This window comes from Condylostylus longicornis, unplaced genomic scaffold (genome assembly GCF_029603195.1).
Source record: "Condylostylus longicornis isolate FDR11 unplaced genomic scaffold, ASM2960319v2 ptg000044l, whole genome shotgun sequence".
Classification (NCBI taxonomy): domain Eukaryota; kingdom Metazoa; phylum Arthropoda; class Insecta; order Diptera; family Dolichopodidae; genus Condylostylus; species Condylostylus longicornis.
Window position 1 is genome coordinate 6,553,924 of NW_026578013.1, and position 20,759 is coordinate 6,574,682.

General features: G+C 26.4%; 4 protein-coding genes across 4 annotated transcripts; 3 read left to right on the forward strand and 1 right to left on the reverse strand.

Annotated features, from left to right (window-relative positions):
- Nucleotides 1–1,648: 1,648 nt before the first annotated feature.
- LOC129610401 (probable serine/threonine-protein kinase clkA) lies at nt 1,649–4,958 on the forward strand. Its single transcript, XM_055522967.1, has 4 exons — nt 1,649–1,663; nt 3,135–3,466; nt 3,509–4,091; nt 4,143–4,958. Exons 1-4 carry the CDS (start codon nt 1,649–1,651, stop codon nt 4,956–4,958), a joined length of 1,746 nt encoding a protein of 581 aa, XP_055378942.1.
- Nucleotides 3,127–9,031, forward strand: LOC129610351 (eukaryotic translation initiation factor 4 gamma 2). The gene is made up of 6 exons (XM_055522907.1): nt 3,127–4,943; nt 5,006–5,889; nt 5,955–6,089; nt 6,175–7,732; nt 7,817–8,003; nt 8,130–9,031. Exons 2-6 carry the CDS (start codon nt 5,156–5,158, stop codon nt 8,303–8,305), a joined length of 2,790 nt encoding a protein of 929 aa, XP_055378882.1. The 5' UTR covers nt 3,127–4,943; nt 5,006–5,155; the 3' UTR covers nt 8,306–9,031.
- Nucleotides 9,032–12,639: 3,608 nt separating this feature from the next.
- Nucleotides 12,640–14,757, reverse strand: LOC129610243 (phosphatidylserine lipase ABHD16A). Its single transcript, XM_055522746.1, has one exon. It carries the CDS (start codon nt 14,643–14,645, stop codon nt 13,062–13,064), a length of 1,584 nt encoding a protein of 527 aa, XP_055378721.1. The 5' UTR covers nt 14,646–14,757; the 3' UTR covers nt 12,640–13,061.
- Nucleotides 14,758–15,659: 902 nt separating this feature from the next.
- LOC129610226 (paraplegin) lies at nt 15,660–18,336 on the forward strand. Its single transcript, XM_055522704.1, has 3 exons — nt 15,660–15,754; nt 15,810–16,877; nt 16,939–18,336. The coding sequence occupies exons 2-3, from the start codon at nt 15,827–15,829 to the stop codon at nt 18,219–18,221; spliced, it is 2,334 nt and encodes a 777-aa protein (XP_055378679.1). The 5' UTR covers nt 15,660–15,754; nt 15,810–15,826; the 3' UTR covers nt 18,222–18,336.
- The last annotated feature ends 2,423 nt before the right edge of the window (nt 18,337–20,759 follow it).

A 20,759-nucleotide genomic window follows, 5' to 3' on the forward strand; every position in this document is an offset into this window, starting at 1 on the left:
CTGATTGAACTTGTTTTTTAAAGCAGTTTAAAAGTGAAAAATAATTTACATATTCATATTACAAAGCATAAAGAAAGTTTTAGTTGAAAACAAAAATCCATTGAGAAAACAAATCAAATTTATAATTTATAAAGAAATAAAAATAATTGAGAATCTCAATTCAAGAGTATGAAATTTAATTTTTAATAATAATATCGGGAAATTTTCACATAATTAGATCTACAAATTCAAAAATTGTACAACATTGCTAAAAACGAACATAAGCACAGCCACCAAGTAAATTAAAATAGCAAAATTTGAGAAATTTGTGAATTAAAGAAAAAAATAATTGTTACTTATTAAAATAAAAATTATTTAATTAATTGAATTTAAAAAATATAAAAACTATTGTTGTTCATAGCCCACTTGTATACGTAACAGTGTTAACTAAGAAGGAAAAAGAAAATTTTATGAATATTGTGACTGCCTAATTTGCTTTCTATCCAACAGGTGGTGAATCAAATGAAAAGACAACATCAAAAATACTGTTTTGACACCTTGTCGTTGTCTTATATAATTTCGTGTTTCTTTCGAATTCAAATGTTGCATATTAATTTTTATTTTGTTTACACTTGTATACGGAATTTGTCCTTTCGTTCAAAATTTAATGTCATCAATTGTGTTAATTTTTTTTACCTTAACAAATAAATTTCATACCAAAATTATATACAAAAATATTGAAGTGCATATTAAAAATAATAAAATTTAACAAAAGAAAAAAAAATAAAAACAACAAAAACATAATGTAAAATTTAATTTAGGAAAAATACAAAAAAAATCCTTGTAAAACAAAAGGAAAAATTTTAATACAATTTGAAGATTTTTTTAACATTAATAAAGAAAAGAAAAAAAAAATTAAATAGAAAGAAAATGTGTATGTATGTATGTATGTATATAAAAATTTCCAAGGACATTAAATTGAAAAAATTGATACATAGGTTGGGTACCTACTGGTTTTTTTTTTACATCCATACAAAAAATAACAATAAAGAAAAATTCATAATATAAATTTTACAAGGACATTATCATTTCAAGGATAATTTTACATGTTAGTGTCAAAAATTTTATTTTTTCCCAATTGGTCGGTTGTGTTTTTTTTCAGCTTTTTTTTTCTCTTTTTTCTATGAAAAATATTTGTTGTGAACTTTGAATTCTGTATTTTATCTTTCTCATTCTGAAACGAAAAAAAAACGAAAATGTATTTTAATAATGCACCTATGCACATACATATGTACACATTTTAATTTAGAAAAGTACACAAGATGCATGTGTGTATATTAAGAAAAAAAAATAAGTAGATCAAGGATAAATTTTCTGAAATAAAAACTTAATTTGAAAAATATTCATATGCCCCACATCCATACGTACCGTACATTGAATGGAAATTGGAACAAAATTTTTAACCTTGTAAACTTTTATTGAATATTTGTAAGAAATGATAAAAAAGGTGTACTCCTCATACCTAACCACATACATATGTACATATTATGTTGTACATATATTCATATACATATGTATATATTAAAAATAATAATTATGTTAAAAATTTATATTCTTTTAATAAATGGGAATAAGTGAGATACTGAAATTATTTTACTATTGCTTTAATATGATTTCCTTAAGGGTGAGTCTCGAGCGAATTGCTGTAGGGGATGCTCTGCGCTCAGAGTGAGGCACACTACATCCCTCAACTCAATCGCGGTCTGCTGTTGTTACTCCGGAATTTTACAAAAAAACAAAGCTACTAATGCTACTTTAAATATAAAAATTGTAATTGCAATAATAATTATTACTTATTTTTATAAAATATTATTCTATTATTTTGATTATTATAAATATTTACTATACCTATAATTTTATTTTTGTCTTTCTTTCAGGATCAATTGTTTTACAAGGCCGATTAAATAAAGAATCTGTAGCAAATTCAGAATTACGATTCTAAAAATACGAAATAATACAAAATAAAGAAAATAACAATTATAATTAATACTAATAATAAAATAATTGAAATTTTTTTATAAAATATTTTCATTCGTGCTCAGCTTTAATTTTAAATAATCAAAAATTTTCATTACATTTTTTTAATTTAATTTTTCATATAAAAAACAAAAAACAACTTTTTTAAATAATTTTCTTTTTAACAAACGTAAATAAATTTTATACAAATAAATTTTCCAATTAAATAATTTTTGTTTTTCAATTCAATTTTTCTCAATAATTAAAGATTAAAACAATTCACATTTTTACTATTGAAAATATTTAATAATAAACCTTAATTGCAAATTAAATATTTAAATATTTGAAAGATATAAAGGAGAGAACGAATTAGTAATTAATTAATAGCGAAAAATTAATATATTTTAACTTCTCACACACTCACATAGTTAAAGTTTTTGAGCACCGTTAGGTAATAATTATAATATTAACAGTAATAACTATTCATACATTTTTTTTTATCAATTCCAACAACAACAACAAAATATCAATAATTCTCTATATTTATTTTTATATCATTATTAATTTTTTTTATTTTAATAAAAAAAAATAATATTCATTTAAAAGATTTTAACAAAAAATTGTTCGTTCGTTAAATATTTGCTTTAAAACAAAAAACCAACGAACATTTTTCTTCGTAAAATTAAAATAAAAATATTAAATAATTTGTGTTTTGTTATTTTTTTTCTAATAATAAAATATTAATTAAAAATACTACAGTTAACTGAACAATTAACTGAAAAAAGGAATAACAAGGATAATTTACGGAACAAGAAAAATATAAAAGAAATTATCGCGTGCATTAAAAAAGAACTGTTCAAATTTATAACATTTGTTTTTTAAAATATAAAACACCATTTGAAATAAATAACAGTTATAAAAGAACATTCCAATTTTTGAATACAAATTCGATACTGAATTCAAAAAGAAAGAACGAAAAAAATTAAACATATTAGAAAATTTTTTGTGTTTGTGTAAAATAAAAAAATAAAAAAAAAAATTAATAATTAAATAAAAGACATAAGGATTTATATCCTTACAGAAAAAAAACTAAAAAAAAAAGTTTTTGTTTTAATTGTTTTTAAATTGTAAAAAAAAAGACTGCAATAACGGCTAATCAAGAAGAAAAAATAACTGTGAAAATTGCTACTCAACAGAAACAAGAAAATCTAGCGTCATTGACGTCTATAGATAAATCTGTATATAACGATACTGCTGCTACATTAACATCATCCTCATCATCATCTTTAAAATCTGTTAATAATAACAGTGGTGGTAGTGGTACTAGTTATTCTCACAGCAGTAACAATAATAGCAATAAATCACAACAATATCAACAACGCTTCCATAATAAGCCGCAATATAATAACAACAATAATAATCATAATAATTACGGATTTCAACAGCAAAAACATTCAACAACACAATCACCGCCATTATTATTAAAAAATAATTATTATAACAATAATAATAGTAATAATAACGGTTTTATAATTGAAGGTAATAAAAATTTTAAAAATATTGATAATATAAAAGATAACAATAACGGACATTTAAACGGTGATAATAAAAAATATAATATCAATAACAGTGGTATTAACAACAATACAAATAAGAATAACGTTGGTGTAAATAACACCAGCACAAACAGTGAAAATTTTTCTTACGGTTTTTCAAAAAATTTCGCCAAAATTCGTCAACACGATTCAGACGTAAGCCCTCGACCACGGCGACCGTATCAAAACGATTCGTCGTCGCGTTACTATAATAAAAGTAGTGACGGCACTGGTCAAGGTAGAATAATCAGCGGTGATACCGTTAATTCACGTAACATACCAACCTCCATTGGTGAGGGAGGCGGTGGCGGCAGTAGACGCCAATTTATAAATAGTAATATTGATTACAATAATAGTTTAAATCAATCAAGTGGATACAATAATCGCAGTGTAACACCACCGGACCCTATTAAAGGGGGTGGTTTTAATAATTCAAATAATATTGGTGGCGGTAATAATATTGGTGGTCAACAAGGTGGTTCGTATATAAATAAAAATCATGTAAGATCAAACATACCATATCAACAACAACAGCAACAACAACCACAACAGTATAATAATTATAAAAATCCATATAATAACGGAAGAGAGAATAACTATTATAATAAATATAACGAAAACGGTAGTGGCGGCGGTGGTGCTGGTGGTCGCCCTCAATACAATAGAGGAAGTGGAAATAGCGGCATCGGTGAATTAAGAGAATATTCACCATCTGCGTCACCAAATTTAAATGGAGGTCCACGTTTAGCTGGTTCTTTACAACGTAATATTGCTAGTGAAAATAATCGAGGGTTATCAAACAACATTAATAATCGAGGACCTTCATATGATAATAACGGACCAAGAAGACCTATAAATAACAACAACAATAACAATTATAATAGCTTGGAAAGAGGTGTAGATCGTAACGACAGAGACAGGGACAGAGATCGAGGTATTGATAAATTTGATAGAGATCGCGGTTTCGACAGAGTTGGTGTAGACAGAGATCGTATTGATAGAGACAGAAACGAACGCTATCCATCGGAAAGAGAAAAAAGATTCGAACACATTGATAAATTAGAACGAGGACCCTTACCACCTTCAGTTCTTAGGCCAGATAGCAGACCTTTGTTATCAGAAAATAGTAACAATACTGGAAGACAGCCTTACCAAGGTAGAGACTCTGGTAATTATTCACCTCAATCTTCATCAGCTTCACCGATTGGTGGTTCACCAAAACGGGATGATATAAAGGGAAATGGAGGTACATCTAAGTCAGAAGAAAAATCGGTAGATCGTTGGATACCACCATCATTAAGGTCGCAACATGTTCTTACACAACAAGATAAAAATGACGCTGTTTTCCGAAAGGTAATATTTATATAACTATTTTTTTTGCTTAAATAAATTTTTGTTTGTTTTTTTATCCTTAGGTTCGAGGTATTCTTAATAAGCTTACACCAGAAAAGTTCCACGAGTTATGTGAAGAATTATTAAAAGTCGATTTACGTTCTACAGCTATACTAAATGGTGTTGTGTTATTAATATTTGAAAAAGCATTAGATGAACCCAAGTACTCGTCTATGTATGCACAAGTGTGCAAACGTCTCAGAGACGAAGCTTCAAGTTACGAGGATAATCCTCAACATGCTAGTACATTTATACGTATATTATTAAACGTTTGCCGCGATAAATTTTATAATCCTGCAACAGCATCAAGTTCAAATAGCAATAATAATAATAAAAATTCAAATAATAATAAATCTAGTGAAAATAATTCAAATACAACTAATATTAAATTTGATAGTAAAAATCTTAGCGAAAAGGATAGAGAATATTACAATAAAGAAAATGATGATGAAATTACAACTGAAGAAGAAGAGAGACGTCATGTTGCTAAACAACGTATACTCGGTAATGTCAAATTTATTGGTGAACTTAGTAAATTGCAAATGTTATCAACATCAACGATACACAGAATCATACAAGACTTATTTGAAAGAAAAAAACGTCCCGATGCGACTCTACAGGATTGGTGCGAGGATATGGAATGCTTGTGCCAGCTTATTAGAACTTGCGGAAAGGACTTGGATTCAAAACCGAGCCAAAAGTTGATGGATCAGTATATTGCGAAAATGGACCAACGATCAAAATCAACTGAATATCCACCACGTATACGTTTTATGTTAAGGGATATTATCGAATTAAGGGATAATAATTGGGTACCCCGTAAAGTTACTGCAACTGAGGGTCCTGTACCAATTAGACAAATACGTACTGATGACGATAGCGTAATTCGGCCACCCTATATTAGTCGGTAAGTTTTTTATTTATTTATTTTTTTTATTTAATTAAGTGCTTAATCTTTTTTTTGTTTTTAAGGAATCGAGATTTAAGGAATAATGATCGTGATAGTGATCACTGGATGAATCGATTACCATTGAATTTGCAATCCTCAAATTTCAATGACATGTTTAGCAGCTTAAGTGTCACCGGAGCATCGCCAATCATGTCGCCGTACGTTTTAATAAACGCTATTCTTTATTATTTTTTTTTTCAAAACCATGTTTTTTATATTTTTAATTTAAATTTTGTTTTTTAGTGGAGGATATAACAACAGAAACCAGAGGAACAATCAAAATAATTATAACAACTATAATAATAACCGTTACAATAAACATAACAATCAGCTTAATAATATGCATGGTAACAATAGTGTTGGCAGTGGTTTAACTGGAACAAACCAATTTAGTAGTATGTTAAATAATAAAGATTTAGCACCACGTTTCAAAAAATCTTTAATAACAACAGCCCAGGAATCTATCGAAAATATACAAATGAGACCGCAAACAAATAGTTTAATATTTAAAGCAAACATGAACATTAAACCACCAATGTTACCAATTTCAACACCACTCACTACATCTGGTGGTAGTTCATTGTCAAGCTCTAGCAACAATACTGGCATAACTGGCTTAGGATTAAATAATAGCAGTTTATTAACTTCACAACAACAATCTTTTACTTCAAGTTTTAAATCCGATACTTCGAATGGAAATAATACAAGTGCTGGAGGTGTTTTATCTATTACTGGAACATCTTTGCCTCGTGTTTTAAGCAATTCAAGTTCGAGTGGATTAAATGAATCTTCAATAACATCAAGTTCTTCTTCTCATGGAAAATCATCGGTTTCAGCAACTCCAACTCCTGTTTTAAGTAACAACACTAAGGATGACGATATAATGTTAGTAACAAAACATGGTTCAATTGAAAAACCAAAAGGAAAAAAAGATAAAGGTCCTGGAAAAGACAAAATTATAAAAGGAGTTATAACATTCTTAAGCGAAAATATTATTGGGGCTAAAATCAGGGAAGATGTAATTAGTGACATAAAGCAAAATGAGTCAGCAGAAAACTCAGAAAAAGACGTTTCTTCAACGAACAGTAACGAAAATAATCAACAGGAAGATCAAGACGGAGAGGATATTAAAAGTATGAACGATATTCTTGCACTCTTTTATGAAATCAAAGTACCAGATAAGCACATGAAGGATGTTACATACGCAATATTGAATGAAATTCTTGATAAAAATGAACAAGATCATGTGAATGTAATTGCATTCTTGCAATTGTTGCGTAGAGATAATAAATTACAATCAAATTCTTTATTAGATGCATTTAAGCAAATTGTAAATAAAATGAGTGAAAAGGAATCAACTATACCAAAAATTACGACAATTGTTGCATCATTATTAGCGTTATCTGTTCAAACAAAATTGTGTAAATTATCAGATATAGCCGTATATACTGAAGGTGGACAACATTATCCATTAATGTTATTAGTGTTACAAAAACTGCACAAAACAATGGGACGTGATTCATTAGAAGAATTATTCCAACAAAGTAAAGTTGATTTGATGGCTAGTTTACCGGAAGCTGATCGAAATAAAGATCGTTTAGCTGAAATATTAGAAGATCGTAAATTAACATTTTTATATCCGCTATTAAAAGTTCAACAAGAAATGCTAAAACAAATTCAATTAGAAGATAATCCACAAATATTCTACAAATGGATAAAAACCAATATTGATGCGAAATATCATAAAGATTCTGGTTTTATAACAGCATTAATGACTGTCATATTAAAATATGTTACACAGGTAAAATATTTTATTTAATGAATAAAAAAAGTGATTTTCTTTAAAAAATTTTACATCTATTTTATAAAAAAATTTTTTTTTTAGGAAACAATGTCAATAGAAGGATCCGACCTCATGAAAAATCCAGATAAATCAATAATTGAAAAAGAAGAAGATCTTTTCCAAAAATACTGCCACATTCTAGAAGCTTTTTTAACTGGAGATACTCAATTGCAATTAATAGCAGTTTATGCTTTGCAAGTATTTTGTTACAACGCACGTTTTCCCAAAGGTAAAATTTTTGGTATTTAATTTTTATAGAGTTTGGATAGTATTTAATGTTTATAACTAACAAATCAAATATAATAAATTCAAAATATTTACAATAATGAAAATTTTAATTTTATTTGTTTTCTAGGTATGCTCTGTAGATGGTTTAAAAATTTATACGAATCAAATGTTATCGAAGAAGAAGCATTCTTTAGATGGAAGGAAGAAGTAACTGATGAATATCCTGGTAAAGGTACTGCATTATTTCAAGTGAATCAATGGTTAACGTGGTTAGAACAAGCAGAATCTGAAGATGAAGACTAAAATGTGGAAAAATTACAAAACAAAAAATGTCGAATCTAATATTTCATTAAAAAAAAAAAAACTGGAAAATATAAAACTCATTTCCCAACTTCGTCGAAAAAAAAAATTTCAAAATTTTTGAAGCAATTATTTTTTGCTTATGTCTCAAAATGATAAATTTTTAAATTATATATATTATATGTATATAATTTCTCAAAAAAAAAAAATATATATATACAAAAAAATAATTCAATAAAGATATTAAAATGAAACCTTCAAATAATTTATTTAAAATAAAAAATTTATAAAAAAAAAAATATTAAAAAAAAATTCATAAAATATTCTTAAAAAAAAATTACAAAAAAAATTTAGATAATCTTCAAAAAAAAAAGATATATATATATATATGAATATAAACATAAATATATAAAATTAAATGAAATTTCCTTTTATATTAAAAAAAAAAAAACAAAACAATAACAGAAAAATGAAACAAGGATCAAAAATAAAAAATATTGTTTGAAAATTAAAAATTGTGTGTAACAAAAATTTATAATAATATTAATTTTACTGTCCCGTCTTTGAAAACTTTCCTATTGTATTTGAATAAAATCTCCAAATCTAAAGTTAAAAACATATTATTATTTTATTGAAATTTAAAAAAAATTATTGATTTTTCTTTTTATTTATAAATTAAAAAATTAAAACAGAATTATAAAAGTTTCAAACATGCATACTTACTTTGTATTTTAAAAAATTAATTACATATTTAAAATTATCGATATGAATTAAAATTCTTTTGAAAATTTTATTAATATTTTAATAATAGCTATTGAAGTATATATCATTATGCATATTTTTAATATAATTTAATTAACATTGTTACTTGAATGATTATTTTAATTAATATTCCAAATTTTTTTGTAATTATAATAAAAACAATGGTATATATAATTTTAAAATATGGACTTTAAATAATTAAAAGTTCTAAATATAATATTTATATAATATTTTAGAAATATTACAAAAAGAAGAGGAAATTCCAGTTTTTCATTGTGAGATATTGAGAATTAAGTAAAAGTTTAATAATAATAATTAAAAATTTGGAGATTTCTATTCATTTTTGTTTTCTATTTTTTCTTTTGTAATTTACAATATTTTACAATTTAATAATAATTATTAAATAAATTCGTAATTTTGATTTGGAGTAAACTTAAAATTTTATTTAATAATGTTCATTCAAATTAAATTTTCTTTAATTTAATATGTGTAAAAAATAGTGTTATAATTTTGTAATCGTATTATTTTGTTCTACAACTAGATAAAAGTAATTGTCAAAATAAAAAATATTAAAAAAAAAAATATACTAAAAACTGCGAAAACAAAGTTGATTCAATAAACATTAAATACATATTTACTTATAAATGCAATCAAATTATATTAATATCTAAATACGTACATAATTACATAAAACGAAAAATATTAGTAAAATGCTTCCTAAAATCAGTATAATTAGAATATGCTTATCATTATTATTCAAATTTTATTTTTTCAATTTTAGTTATAATAACAATAATATAATTACTTTTATGAGTATTATAACAAGAGTAATGTAATCATTGTTATTATTATTATTATTGATAACCAATAATATTATTAGTAAACTATTAATTAAAAGAATTAACTAAAAGAAATTATTAATTTTTTAATGAATAAATGACAAAGCTACAGGATTAGCTCCTGATTTGACTGCGGGATTAAATATACAAGTAAATTTCTAATGATTTTTTGATATTTTATATAAATTTCGCTTTTTTTTTTCAATTTCCATTGATGTTTTTGAATAGTGTTTTCTAACATTAATTTAATTAACAAAATTCGAAAATATTCGCCTTAAATTTATTGCGGTTGCGGGTTTTTAAATTTTTTTTTTATATAAAATATCGGCGTTAAATTTTGAGGAAGGAAGTCTTTAAAAAGAAATGCGAATTAAAATTTAAATTTCTCAGAATTATTCATATAAAAATTTTTAAAAAACTATAAATTTTGATTTTATTTGTATATTCATGGGTTGAAATATTCAGGTTGAATAAATATCATTTAATCACGCGTCACTTAATGGTAACGAAAATTATTTCTTTTAAAAATATGAAAAACATTTAATAAATTAAAAAATATTTATTTTTTTTTTAATTTACACCCAATTAAAGTTTTTTTTAACATTATTATATATACCAATATAAATATAACGTAAATGAAACAGACATTTATATTTTATTAATTAAATTAATTTTTAATTAGAAAATTGATGATAATAAAAAAAAAATCGATATTTCAGATACAAAAAAAAGCTGATGAAATAAATATGTTTTAATTGAATTTAAATTTGAAAAGAAGATGAGAAAACTGCATAAAAAAAATTTAATCAATATAAATAATAAGCGTTAATTATCGATTTGTGAAAAAGAAAATAAAAATACATAAATAATTAAATAAGAAATCTCCAAGTCTTAATGGAAATACTATAAAAAATAAAATTCATTTTTAAAACTAAATTAAGCTGATTATAAAATTTGAGAATTATAAAAAGAATAAAGCAAGAATAATAAAATATTTAACAAAAACAAAAAAAAAGGTACAGCCAACACACAAACCAAAAATCATTGTATTTGTTTTATTTAAAAATTTCATAATAGGAGCAGGAAGCTTTTTCAGAGTAAGTGAATTTTTTGTCATATCCAAAATTTTTTGAATTAAAATTTAAAAGCAAATCAAAGTAAATTTAATATCAAGTTTACAAAGAGAATTTTTTAAGATACACAGAAATAACCAGTGATATTCTGGAAGTCGCATCGTAAGCAAATATTGCAGGAAGTGATACTGTTGATAGTTGATAGGTGGTTAGTGTTATCAACTTAAAAACATTTTTCATCGCCTCTTTAGATACTACTATCAAAAATTGAGATGACGGCATAGTTTTTTTTTTATTACGCTAGTAGTGACGCGTCTAACAGAATATGGGTGAAAGTTTTATATCATAGTAAAAACTTATTTAAAATATGTAAATTAACTTAGATTTTAATTTAAATCCGCATGTGACCCGCAGTTCTGGAACCTGTGGCCCACTCTAAAATTGTGAAATTTATTTTTTATATTTTTGTTACAAATATTCTTTTATCGGTAAGAGTTTGTTCAAACCAAAGTGAAAGTTCTGCGGAGGTTTGTAACACATTTAAAAACCAGACTTGTGCATATGCGAAAAGTACACAATTGCAAATATACAATTGAAATAGGAATGTTGATCGATTCTGTATTGAAACAAAAATTTAGAGAAGTAAAAATTACTAAATTTTATAATTATTTACCTATAAATCTTTCCCAATATTTTACTATAGGCTAAGTGTGTTTTAGTCATGTTCGGAAGCACATATATGTGTGAACAATTGTTTTCGAAATTAAAAAATATATGTTATCTAACTTTTATATTAATTTTTGATTTACATATGAAAATGAAAATCAAAATTTGTATATTATTTAGTAGTTTGAGTTTTTTTATTTTCAGTCCGAAGCAATATGCAGAAACCCCTAAGTGTGCTACGGAAAAACACGTTCGAAAATTGCTACAGTGAATAGTGATTAAACGTTTTTCGAAATAAAATTTTTAAAGATTTGAAACCTCTAAATTTAAAAAATTATTTTTTATAGCAAATTCGTCGAATGCTTTCGAGCTGAATTTTATTGCAATTTTTTAAAGAAAAGTATTACAATAAAATTTCTTACAAATTGATATTCTTATCAAATCATACATATTTAATTGTGATATAAGCTTCAGATAGTCCAGATATGCACTTAAAGTTTTAACTTCAATCTTATTTTGCCATATTAAAAAACATATGTAATCTTTAAAAATCTTTTAAATCGAGGAGACTTTCGGTAATTCAGAAATGCACTGAAAGTTCAAAATTTTTACTTTTGCAGATTTATAGCATAATCGAGTAATTCTTCAATATCCAATATTTTTCTATTATGCTCTTCTTCTAATTTATAAGATTTCTGTATAAGCACTACTGACAACTATAATTTTCAAACATGCTGTTTTTGTAGATTTTGCGGTTTGGATTATCGAACGTGCTTCATAAGACCTAAATTAGAACTGAATTATAGAAAATCCCCCCAATAAGCCTGTTAATTTTTTGTGAAGCTTATAGTTTGGAAATTCTTACATTAGGAAGTGTATTTTCAAAGTGTTTGTCAAAAATAAAAATCCTTCCTTTCCCGGTAAATACCATCTACATACATACAAATTCTCTTTATGATATGATTCGATAAAAATTAACTGAAGCAATTGTTGCTTAATTCATATTGCGCACATTCGTTCCTAAAATATTCTTAAGTAATATATAGAATCAAACTTGCTTTTATCATTTCTTGTTAAACTTTTTATTTGCGAATTAAATTATGGCTAACCCAAATGACAGATTCTTTTTTTTTCGAGTCTAAAAACTACGTTATTCAATGCATATACACGATATTTAAATGCTAAAAAATTTAGTTTTTATTAACTTTAGTATTCCAACTCCATAATGTTCTATAAAATACCATTACACCTTGAAATTTCTCTTTCTTAATACGTATGTAAGTATGTACAAATATAAATATTGCATTATTTATCAACTGAGTGCTAATTTGAAAAAATGTAATTCAAAATACATTATTTAAAAAAACTATTATTTTCAATATATACTTATATGTTTTATAATATAAAATTTAAATATTTTTAAGTGAATATAAAATCATTATCGCTTATTGGATGAATATCAAATGGCGTTGAAAAGTAATCACTAGGTAATGGTGTACAATGTGAAGATTTATAATCACGGAAATGTTTTTTTATCAAAAATTCTGTCATTTTATTTCGCTGTTCTTCTGTATAATTTTCTCCAATTAACATTGGATAGCTTTTTGATTTATCTGTTACATATGACGTTAATAAAGATAAACATAATTCGTCATCATTATCCTCTGGATTAGTAGAATTCTCCAATGGTTTAGAAAGTAATGACTTAGCATAAGCCATTTGTAGATCTCTAAAAATCAAGGGATATCTATATTTTAGAAAACTAAGTAGCAAAAAATTTCCTCGATTTGTTTCTATTTTATTTTCCTCGACACATATAATCTCATCTTCAGTTCTTCGAATCATTAAAACTGGTCCAGAGTAATAATTAATCATTTCAGCATGATTCAAATTTACATAATCTCTTATAGCAATCCGTACTATTCCAGATAATTTTTCTGGCATGCGAGGTAGTGCTAACTGCAAGACATCATCAAAAGTTGCATCCAAAACTATGCCTTTTATTTCAGGATATTGAGTTGCAGCCCATATTGTTGGATATCCACCAATACTCCAACCGTAAAGCAAAATATTTTTTGGTAGAAAATTTAATTTATTTAAAGCAAATTGCATGATTGCATCAATTGCATTTTGATCTTGTGCCGGAAATGGTTTTCCTGTGCTGCCCCCAAAACCTGGATGATTCCATCCCAAAACAGAATAATTGAGCGATAAAGGTGTGGAAAGAATGCCAATCTCATAGAAACCTGCATTTCCTTCACAACAAATAACCAGTGTTTTACCATTATTTGACTTTTGTCTATTATCAACAAATATTGTGTCAATTTCGTTTCCGTCTTTAGTTTTTATCTTATTTCTTGTAGCATTTTCTTGTTCAATTAATTTTGCTCTACCTTGAATCAACAGTGGTGTAAAATAGCTTTGCAATAATCTTACTGATCCTGGATAAATTAATTTTAATCCAAATGTGTGAATAGCAATGTAAGCGATTATTTCACATGGTAAAGATGACATCCAAAATGACCTTTGACGTTGTGATCTTTCAAAGGAATTATTTCCTCTTTTATTTTTCTCATTTTCGTTTTCATTAACATCATAGTCAACTGGCCAACTTTTAAAATCGAAATCAAACTTTCTAATCAGATTTTTTCCTGATTCAGTGTTTGTTTTTGAACTCTCAAGTGCTCTTAAAAATCTTGAATATGTTGCACACTGTTGACGACCAAAACCTTTCATACACAATGATATAATAACTATTATTCCAATACCAGTAGTAAATTTAGCTATCGAACTAATAGATTCGGTTACAAAATATCCACGACGGTAAAGAAATGTCAATAATATAGGCGATGTGTAGTATCCAATTTGCCATATCATTGATAAAGTTGACATAATTTGATCGCCCCACTTTTCCAAACCACCAGCCTCATATATCTTTTGTGTTGATCCATTTCCATACTCTTTAAATAATTTAGGTCCAAATGCAAATTTAAAAAAACTCATATTAATTAAATTTGTACTACTAGTTGTAACTCCACTTTATCTTAAAATAAATTATGAACAATTTCCATAATTATTTTCAGTAAAATATGTAATGGAAATGGACTAATGACAACTTTTTTGGCATTAAATGTCAGAAGGAAGTTTATTGGGTTATAAAAAATTTATATGAAGCCCAGTTAAATACTTCAACCAACTAAGTTGTTCAACAATTTTTAACTTAATGCAACGTTCATGTGATGGAACTATACATTGTATGTTCAACATATAGAATCAACAGAATTTTATAAATGTATTTTTCAGAGGTTTTAGATAAAAATAAGGTTATTTAATAAAATTGTTTTATGTACTTTTTGACTGAAAACTAATTGAAAGTATTTATAAAACTGATAGCCAATTCCAACCAAATAGTCTCCTTAAAATCATCTGCTACAGAAAAATTAACTAAAATTTGTATCATGTTCTAAAAAAAATGCACGCAAAAATTAAGAAAAAGAAAATACTATTTACACGCAAATGTCAAAAAAAGTGAACTATTTGAGTTTAGCAATTTATGGGTTAGTAAAACTAAAATTTTGATTGATTAACAGCCTGATCGTGTATATCGCATTTTTACTCACTTTTTATTCACTTTCATTTTTCCAATAAGATTACTCATTTTTTTGATTGCATTTTTTTCTTAAATTATCGACTGCACGTCTCACTTTCAAAATAAGTGAATACACGTAATATCAAATAATTCTTATCACTCGAAAATTACATTATACAAGTATATAATAGTTACTCAATTTCTTCTCACTTTCCGAGTAAAATAGCGAGATAGATCAGGCCTTAAAAATTTTATTCGAACATTCAGTAGGAATCCTATTTGGTCGGTTTGATCTCTAACTAGAACCTAAATTAAAATGTTAAATTGTCAAAAATTGTTTAGCCACATAATTTGTCTCTTTAGGTTCTTTTTGGATGCCGTAGAGAGAATTGTTGTCATACTTGACATTAATTTATAAATAAAAACAAAAAAACAGCTGCGGTGCAGTGAGCGAGAACTATTTCGAAATTATTTTATTTTTGTTATAATTACAATTAATTTTGATTGCATATACAAAAAAGAGGTAAAAAAGATAAAAAAAAGGAAAAAAGTTTATAATTTAAACAAATCAATTTTAGGAATCGCACTTAAAGTTATGCTAAAATTTGGAAGATACATTCGTCTTCCGCCGAATTACAATTTCGTCATAAATAATTTTTCAAACATAAGATGTATTTCCCAACCTCTTAATAATGAGAAGTATACATCAAAGTCTCAATCAACAACAATAATAACTAATAACAAAATTCTTCAAAAATTTGATGAAACCCTCTTAATTTTTAAGAAATTGTTTCAAATTTCTGATATCGAAATCAAGCACTTGAGATTTACCGCTTGGCCTTTAGTAAAAAATAATATACTAAAATTTAGCTCATCGGATAGAGAGCAAAGAAAACAAGATAAATCACAAAAAGATGATGGAGGTAGCTCTGGATCAGAAGGTCAAGGGGGAAATAACAAAAATAATGACGATGAAAAACTTAAAGCTGTTATCACGAAAATAGGGCTTTGGTTTTTAGGTTTTTATATGTTTTCTTCACTAATAACTATATTATTTTCTGGTAGAGAAAATCCGGAAACAACAACTAGATATGTTTCTTGGAATGAATTTATCCATCACATGTTAGCAGCAGGTGAAGTTAAAGAATTGATAATTCGGCCTGATATGGATATGGTTACAATAATTTTACATGATGGTGCAATAATAAAAGGAAGGAGAGTTGAATCAAATATATTTCATATGGCAATAGCGGACGCCAGCAAATTCGAACAAAAATTGAGAGATGTAGAAAAAAAATTAGGAATAAAAGAAGAAATTTCAATTACATATGATAGACAAAGTGATATAACGTCCAGGTTAATTACATTGGCTATAATCTTTATAATATTTATGACAATAATTTCACGACTGAGAGGGTTTAAAAGTCCTATTAGTATGGACACGTTTTCTCAAATGTCCCGCGCAAAATTTACATTGGTTGACCCTTTCGATGGAGGCGGCAAAGGAGTTTTATTTAAAGATGTTGCTGGTTTAAAGGAAGCTAAACAAGAAGTCATGGAGTTTGTAGATTATTTAAAACATCCCGATAAGTATCAAAGACTTGGAGCAAAAGTTCCAAAAGGAGCATTACTTCTTGGACCCCCAGGTAATAGGGAAATTATAAAAATTTAAAACAATTTTATTAATGTTAACATATATTGAGTTAGGTTGCGGTAAAACACTTTTAGCAAAAGCAGTTGCAACTGAAGCACAAGTTCCATTTCTAAGTATGAATGGTTCGGAATTTATTGAAATGATTGGGGGACTAGGCGCAGCTAGGGTACGTGATTTGTTTAAAGAAGCAAAAAAGCGTTCACCTTGCATAATTTACATTGATGAAATTGATGCGATAGGTCGGCAACGTTCTGATGTAGGAAATGTTAACCAAACAAGTTCAGGTGAATCTGAGCAAACATTGAATCAACTCTTAGTTGAAATGGATGGAATGGCGTCAAAGCAAGGTGTGCTTATGTTAGCGAGTACTAACAGGGCTGATATATTAGATAAAGCATTATTACGACCAGGGCGTTTCGATAGACACATTTTAATTGATTTGCCAACATTTCAAGAGCGGCAAGAAATATTTGAAAAACATTTGTCCGGAATTGTATTAGAAAATGATCCCAGTAATTATTCAAAACGTTTAGCTAGATTGACACCCGGATTTTCAGGCGCGGATATTGCAAATGTTTGCAACGAGGCTGCCTTGCATGCTGCTAGAAATTCTAACAAAATTGTAAAAGTTGGCGATTTGGAATATGCTGTTGAAAGATTGGTAGGTGGAACAGAAAAACGTTCCCATGCTTTGAGTCCTATTGAAAGAAAAACCATAGCATATCACGAATCGGGGCATGCACTTGTGGGTTGGTTGTTACCTAATTCAGATATATTGCTCAAAGTGACAATAGTTCCAAGAACAAGCTTAGCTTTGGGATTCGCACAGTATACACCCCACGAACAGAAATTATTTTCAAAAGAACAACTTTTTGATAAAATGTGTATGGCTCTAGGTGGAAGAGCAGCTGAAAATATAACTTTTAATAAAATAACTACAGGTGCCCAAAATGATTTAGAAAAAGTGACCAAAATTGCATATTCACAAATAAAAAACTTTGGTATGAATGATACTATAGGTCCAGTGTATATCAACGACAATCCCGAAGGTTCAATGGCAACCGAAAAACCCTACTCCAAGGCTCTTGAAAATTTGATAGATATTGAAGCGCGAAAACTAATAACTGCTGCATACCAGAAGGCAGAAAACATCCTTATTCAAAACAAGGATAAATTGGAAAAGTTAGCGGAAGCGTTGTTAGCTAAAGAAACTTTAAATTATGATGAAGTTGTGTCTTTAATTGGCCCGCCACCATACGATTCCGCAAAGAGGCAAATAGATCCCGTGGAATTTGAAGATAGTTTGAAAAATTTGTCATCTAAACAGGAAAGTTGAAATTGAAGCTTTAAAGTTTTACAAAACTGATTTCATATAAAAAAAAAATAATGTTAAATTTGTTGTAATTTCCTAAGATATTAATAAGATTTTTAAAATATTATTTTAAAACATTTTCAAACCAAATTTTTTTCATTTTGTAAGTATTTCTACACTCCCATGAAAAAGGAAACGTTTGATGCAGTCAAATTTGCATTAAATTTCTTTCTCAAGTGAATTTTTTCAGCCAATTTACTCACTGATTTTTTTGTTATATTGAACTTTAAATATTCAAATAATACTGAAGTGTAGTTATTAAGCTTAGACACACAAAGTTTTTAAAGCTTTATGTACAAATTAAATGTAGTGCTTTAAAAGCTTTGCGATTCTAACCTTAAGAATAATAATTTATTATGGCATTAAATATTAATTAGAATTAATATGTAATATGAAAGAGTGAAAAAGGAACAGGAAAAAAAAAATTTGTAATTTGTACATACATATATGTATATAGAGTATAAATCAAAGTATATCTACTAATAAGTAATTCGACTCGTTCCATTCCGTTAGTTTTCATTTGCATCTTGCTTCCAAATTCTTAAAATATTCCTTTTTTTTTTAGAAAAAGATGGTAATAAGAGTTGTGTAGGCAAGAAAGAAACAAAATGTTGTAAACAAACGAGTGTATCAAAAACATTGAACTAAAATAAAATTAAATTAAGTTAGGTAAAAATTTTGTTATTTTTGTTTTGATAATAACAAAATTTATTTTTCAATTTTTAAAGTTCGAAAAAAAATTCGAAAAAAATTCGAATGTATGAAAGCAAAAGAGTTTGAAATTTCATGTATGAATGTACACATGCATGTACATTTATAAAGAAAAAAAGGTGTATGCATACTGATTACGAGTACTTTATGAAATATAGTTATTACCGATTCATTTAAAATAACAAAGCTCTCCACATCTCTTGGCAACAAATTAAATTTCGTGTCGACTTTTTTGCCTCACACACAATATTACATCCCAAACACTTCAAAAAATGTTTACCCATTATTATAAAAAAATTTTTTTTTTCACAACTACTTAAAATTTTTTTTAATATTATACGTACGTCTTTTTAAAATTTATTTTTATTATTTTTCATATAAATTATAATAATTTTTTTTAACACTTTTTTTTCGCTTCGCTTTTATAATATAATACACATTTTTTGCCTCCTTGTACTGAAATGAATTACAGAAATTATTGTGTCGCTTTTAAAATTCTTAATATTTTTCCCTATACTTTATATAGGAACCAATAATAAAGTGTCGCCTTTCAAAATTACATTATAAAAAAATAGGTTGACATCTATTGCGTACTCTTTCCCTCTCCCAAAAACTCTTATGTGTATAAAAATGAAAATAACAAGGTATACTGCTTAACTCTTTTAACTAAGGGAATTTTTTGTATAGAAATATTGTTGAGTGATTGCATTAGTGTGATGTAAACGGAGAGTCGAACTACTTGTTAGTAGATATACTTTGGTATAAATATAGTATATACAAACGTTATTATATAATTAGAATTTCAATTTAGTACAAGTATTTCATTTTAGTACAAATAGAAATTCAAAATTATTTCTTCATTTTGTAGTTATGAAGTGAAATTTTGTCATTTTTTGAAATTAGACGCTGCTGGACCCTAAGAGAGACTGACAGCTTGAAAATGCGAAATTTATACGTGTTCTTGGGAAGCAATAGGGGGCATGTTAGAGTAATTGTTAATAGCATCATTAAAAATAGATTTCAAAGACTATCTAAAATCTGTTAATAAAATGCTAATTAATCTGTTAATAAAATGTTAATTAATTTTAAGTTCTAATTTTTTTTAAAACAATTATAAAACTTAAAAACTAGTTTCACACAATTTTTTTTTATTTTATGTTGTAGATTCTAAACTAAATCCATATATGTATGTATATTAGGCCACCAAGTTGAAATTATTTTCTGAAAATTTTGAATCGGAAAAATATTATAAAAACAATTCTTAATGTTTTATGTTTTGGAAGTATGACGATTGAAATATTTTTTTTGTTTTTAGAATGGTTTTAAAAGCCATCTAGATTATTATAATTATTTTTTTTGCTTTTCTTTCAATTTCTTTTTTAATTTAATTTCTTATTTATTTCGAAAATAAATTCCGAATTCAATAGAATTTCGAAAAATAATTTCAGCCGTCAAGCTCTGCTTCTGAGGCCCTCATATAAGGCATTAGGTAAACTTATAAATGTGGCGTGAATTCATTTTTAGTTTATTAATTTATTTTTCCTTTGAATACTTTTCAAAATTATACTAGGTTTTAGTCAATTGACTTTTTTTTTTTAATTCTTGAGCGATAATGAAGTTTTTCGACAAGTACACTGGATATTTAGAAATATTGAACAGCCAATAATTTTAAAATTAGACATAGAAAGATATGAATTGCAACAAAAAACAAATTTCTGATTAATGCAATGTCATTAATGTTTTTATTTACACAGGAACGTTTGGAAAATGAAACTTCAAAAATGATCCGTT

Bases quoted from the DNA above. Each gene is read 5' to 3' on its own strand.
- LOC129610401 (XM_055522967.1), top strand. The intron at 3,467-3,508 runs GCCATTATTATT...CAATAATAATAG, and splicing joins CATTCAACAACACAATCACC to TAATAATAACGGTTTTATAA. The intron at 4,092-4,142 runs GTAAGATCAAAC...CAACCACAACAG, and splicing joins CGTATATAAATAAAAATCAT to TATAATAATTATAAAAATCC.
- LOC129610351 (XM_055522907.1), top strand. From the start codon at position 5,156: ATGTATGCACAAGTGTGCAAACGTCTCAGAGACGAAGCTTCAAGTTAC. The intron at 7,733-7,816 runs GTAAAATATTTT...TTTTTTTTTTAG, and splicing joins TATTAAAATATGTTACACAG to GAAACAATGTCAATAGAAGG. The intron at 8,004-8,129 runs GTAAAATTTTTG...TTTGTTTTCTAG, and splicing joins CAACGCACGTTTTCCCAAAG to GTATGCTCTGTAGATGGTTT.
- LOC129610243 (XM_055522746.1), bottom strand. From the start codon at position 14,645: ATGAGTTTTTTTAAATTTGCATTTGGACCTAAATTATTTAAAGAGTAT.
- LOC129610226 (XM_055522704.1), top strand. From the start codon at position 15,827: ATGCTAAAATTTGGAAGATACATTCGTCTTCCGCCGAATTACAATTTC. The intron at 16,878-16,938 runs GTAATAGGGAAA...ATATTGAGTTAG, and splicing joins ATTACTTCTTGGACCCCCAG to GTTGCGGTAAAACACTTTTA.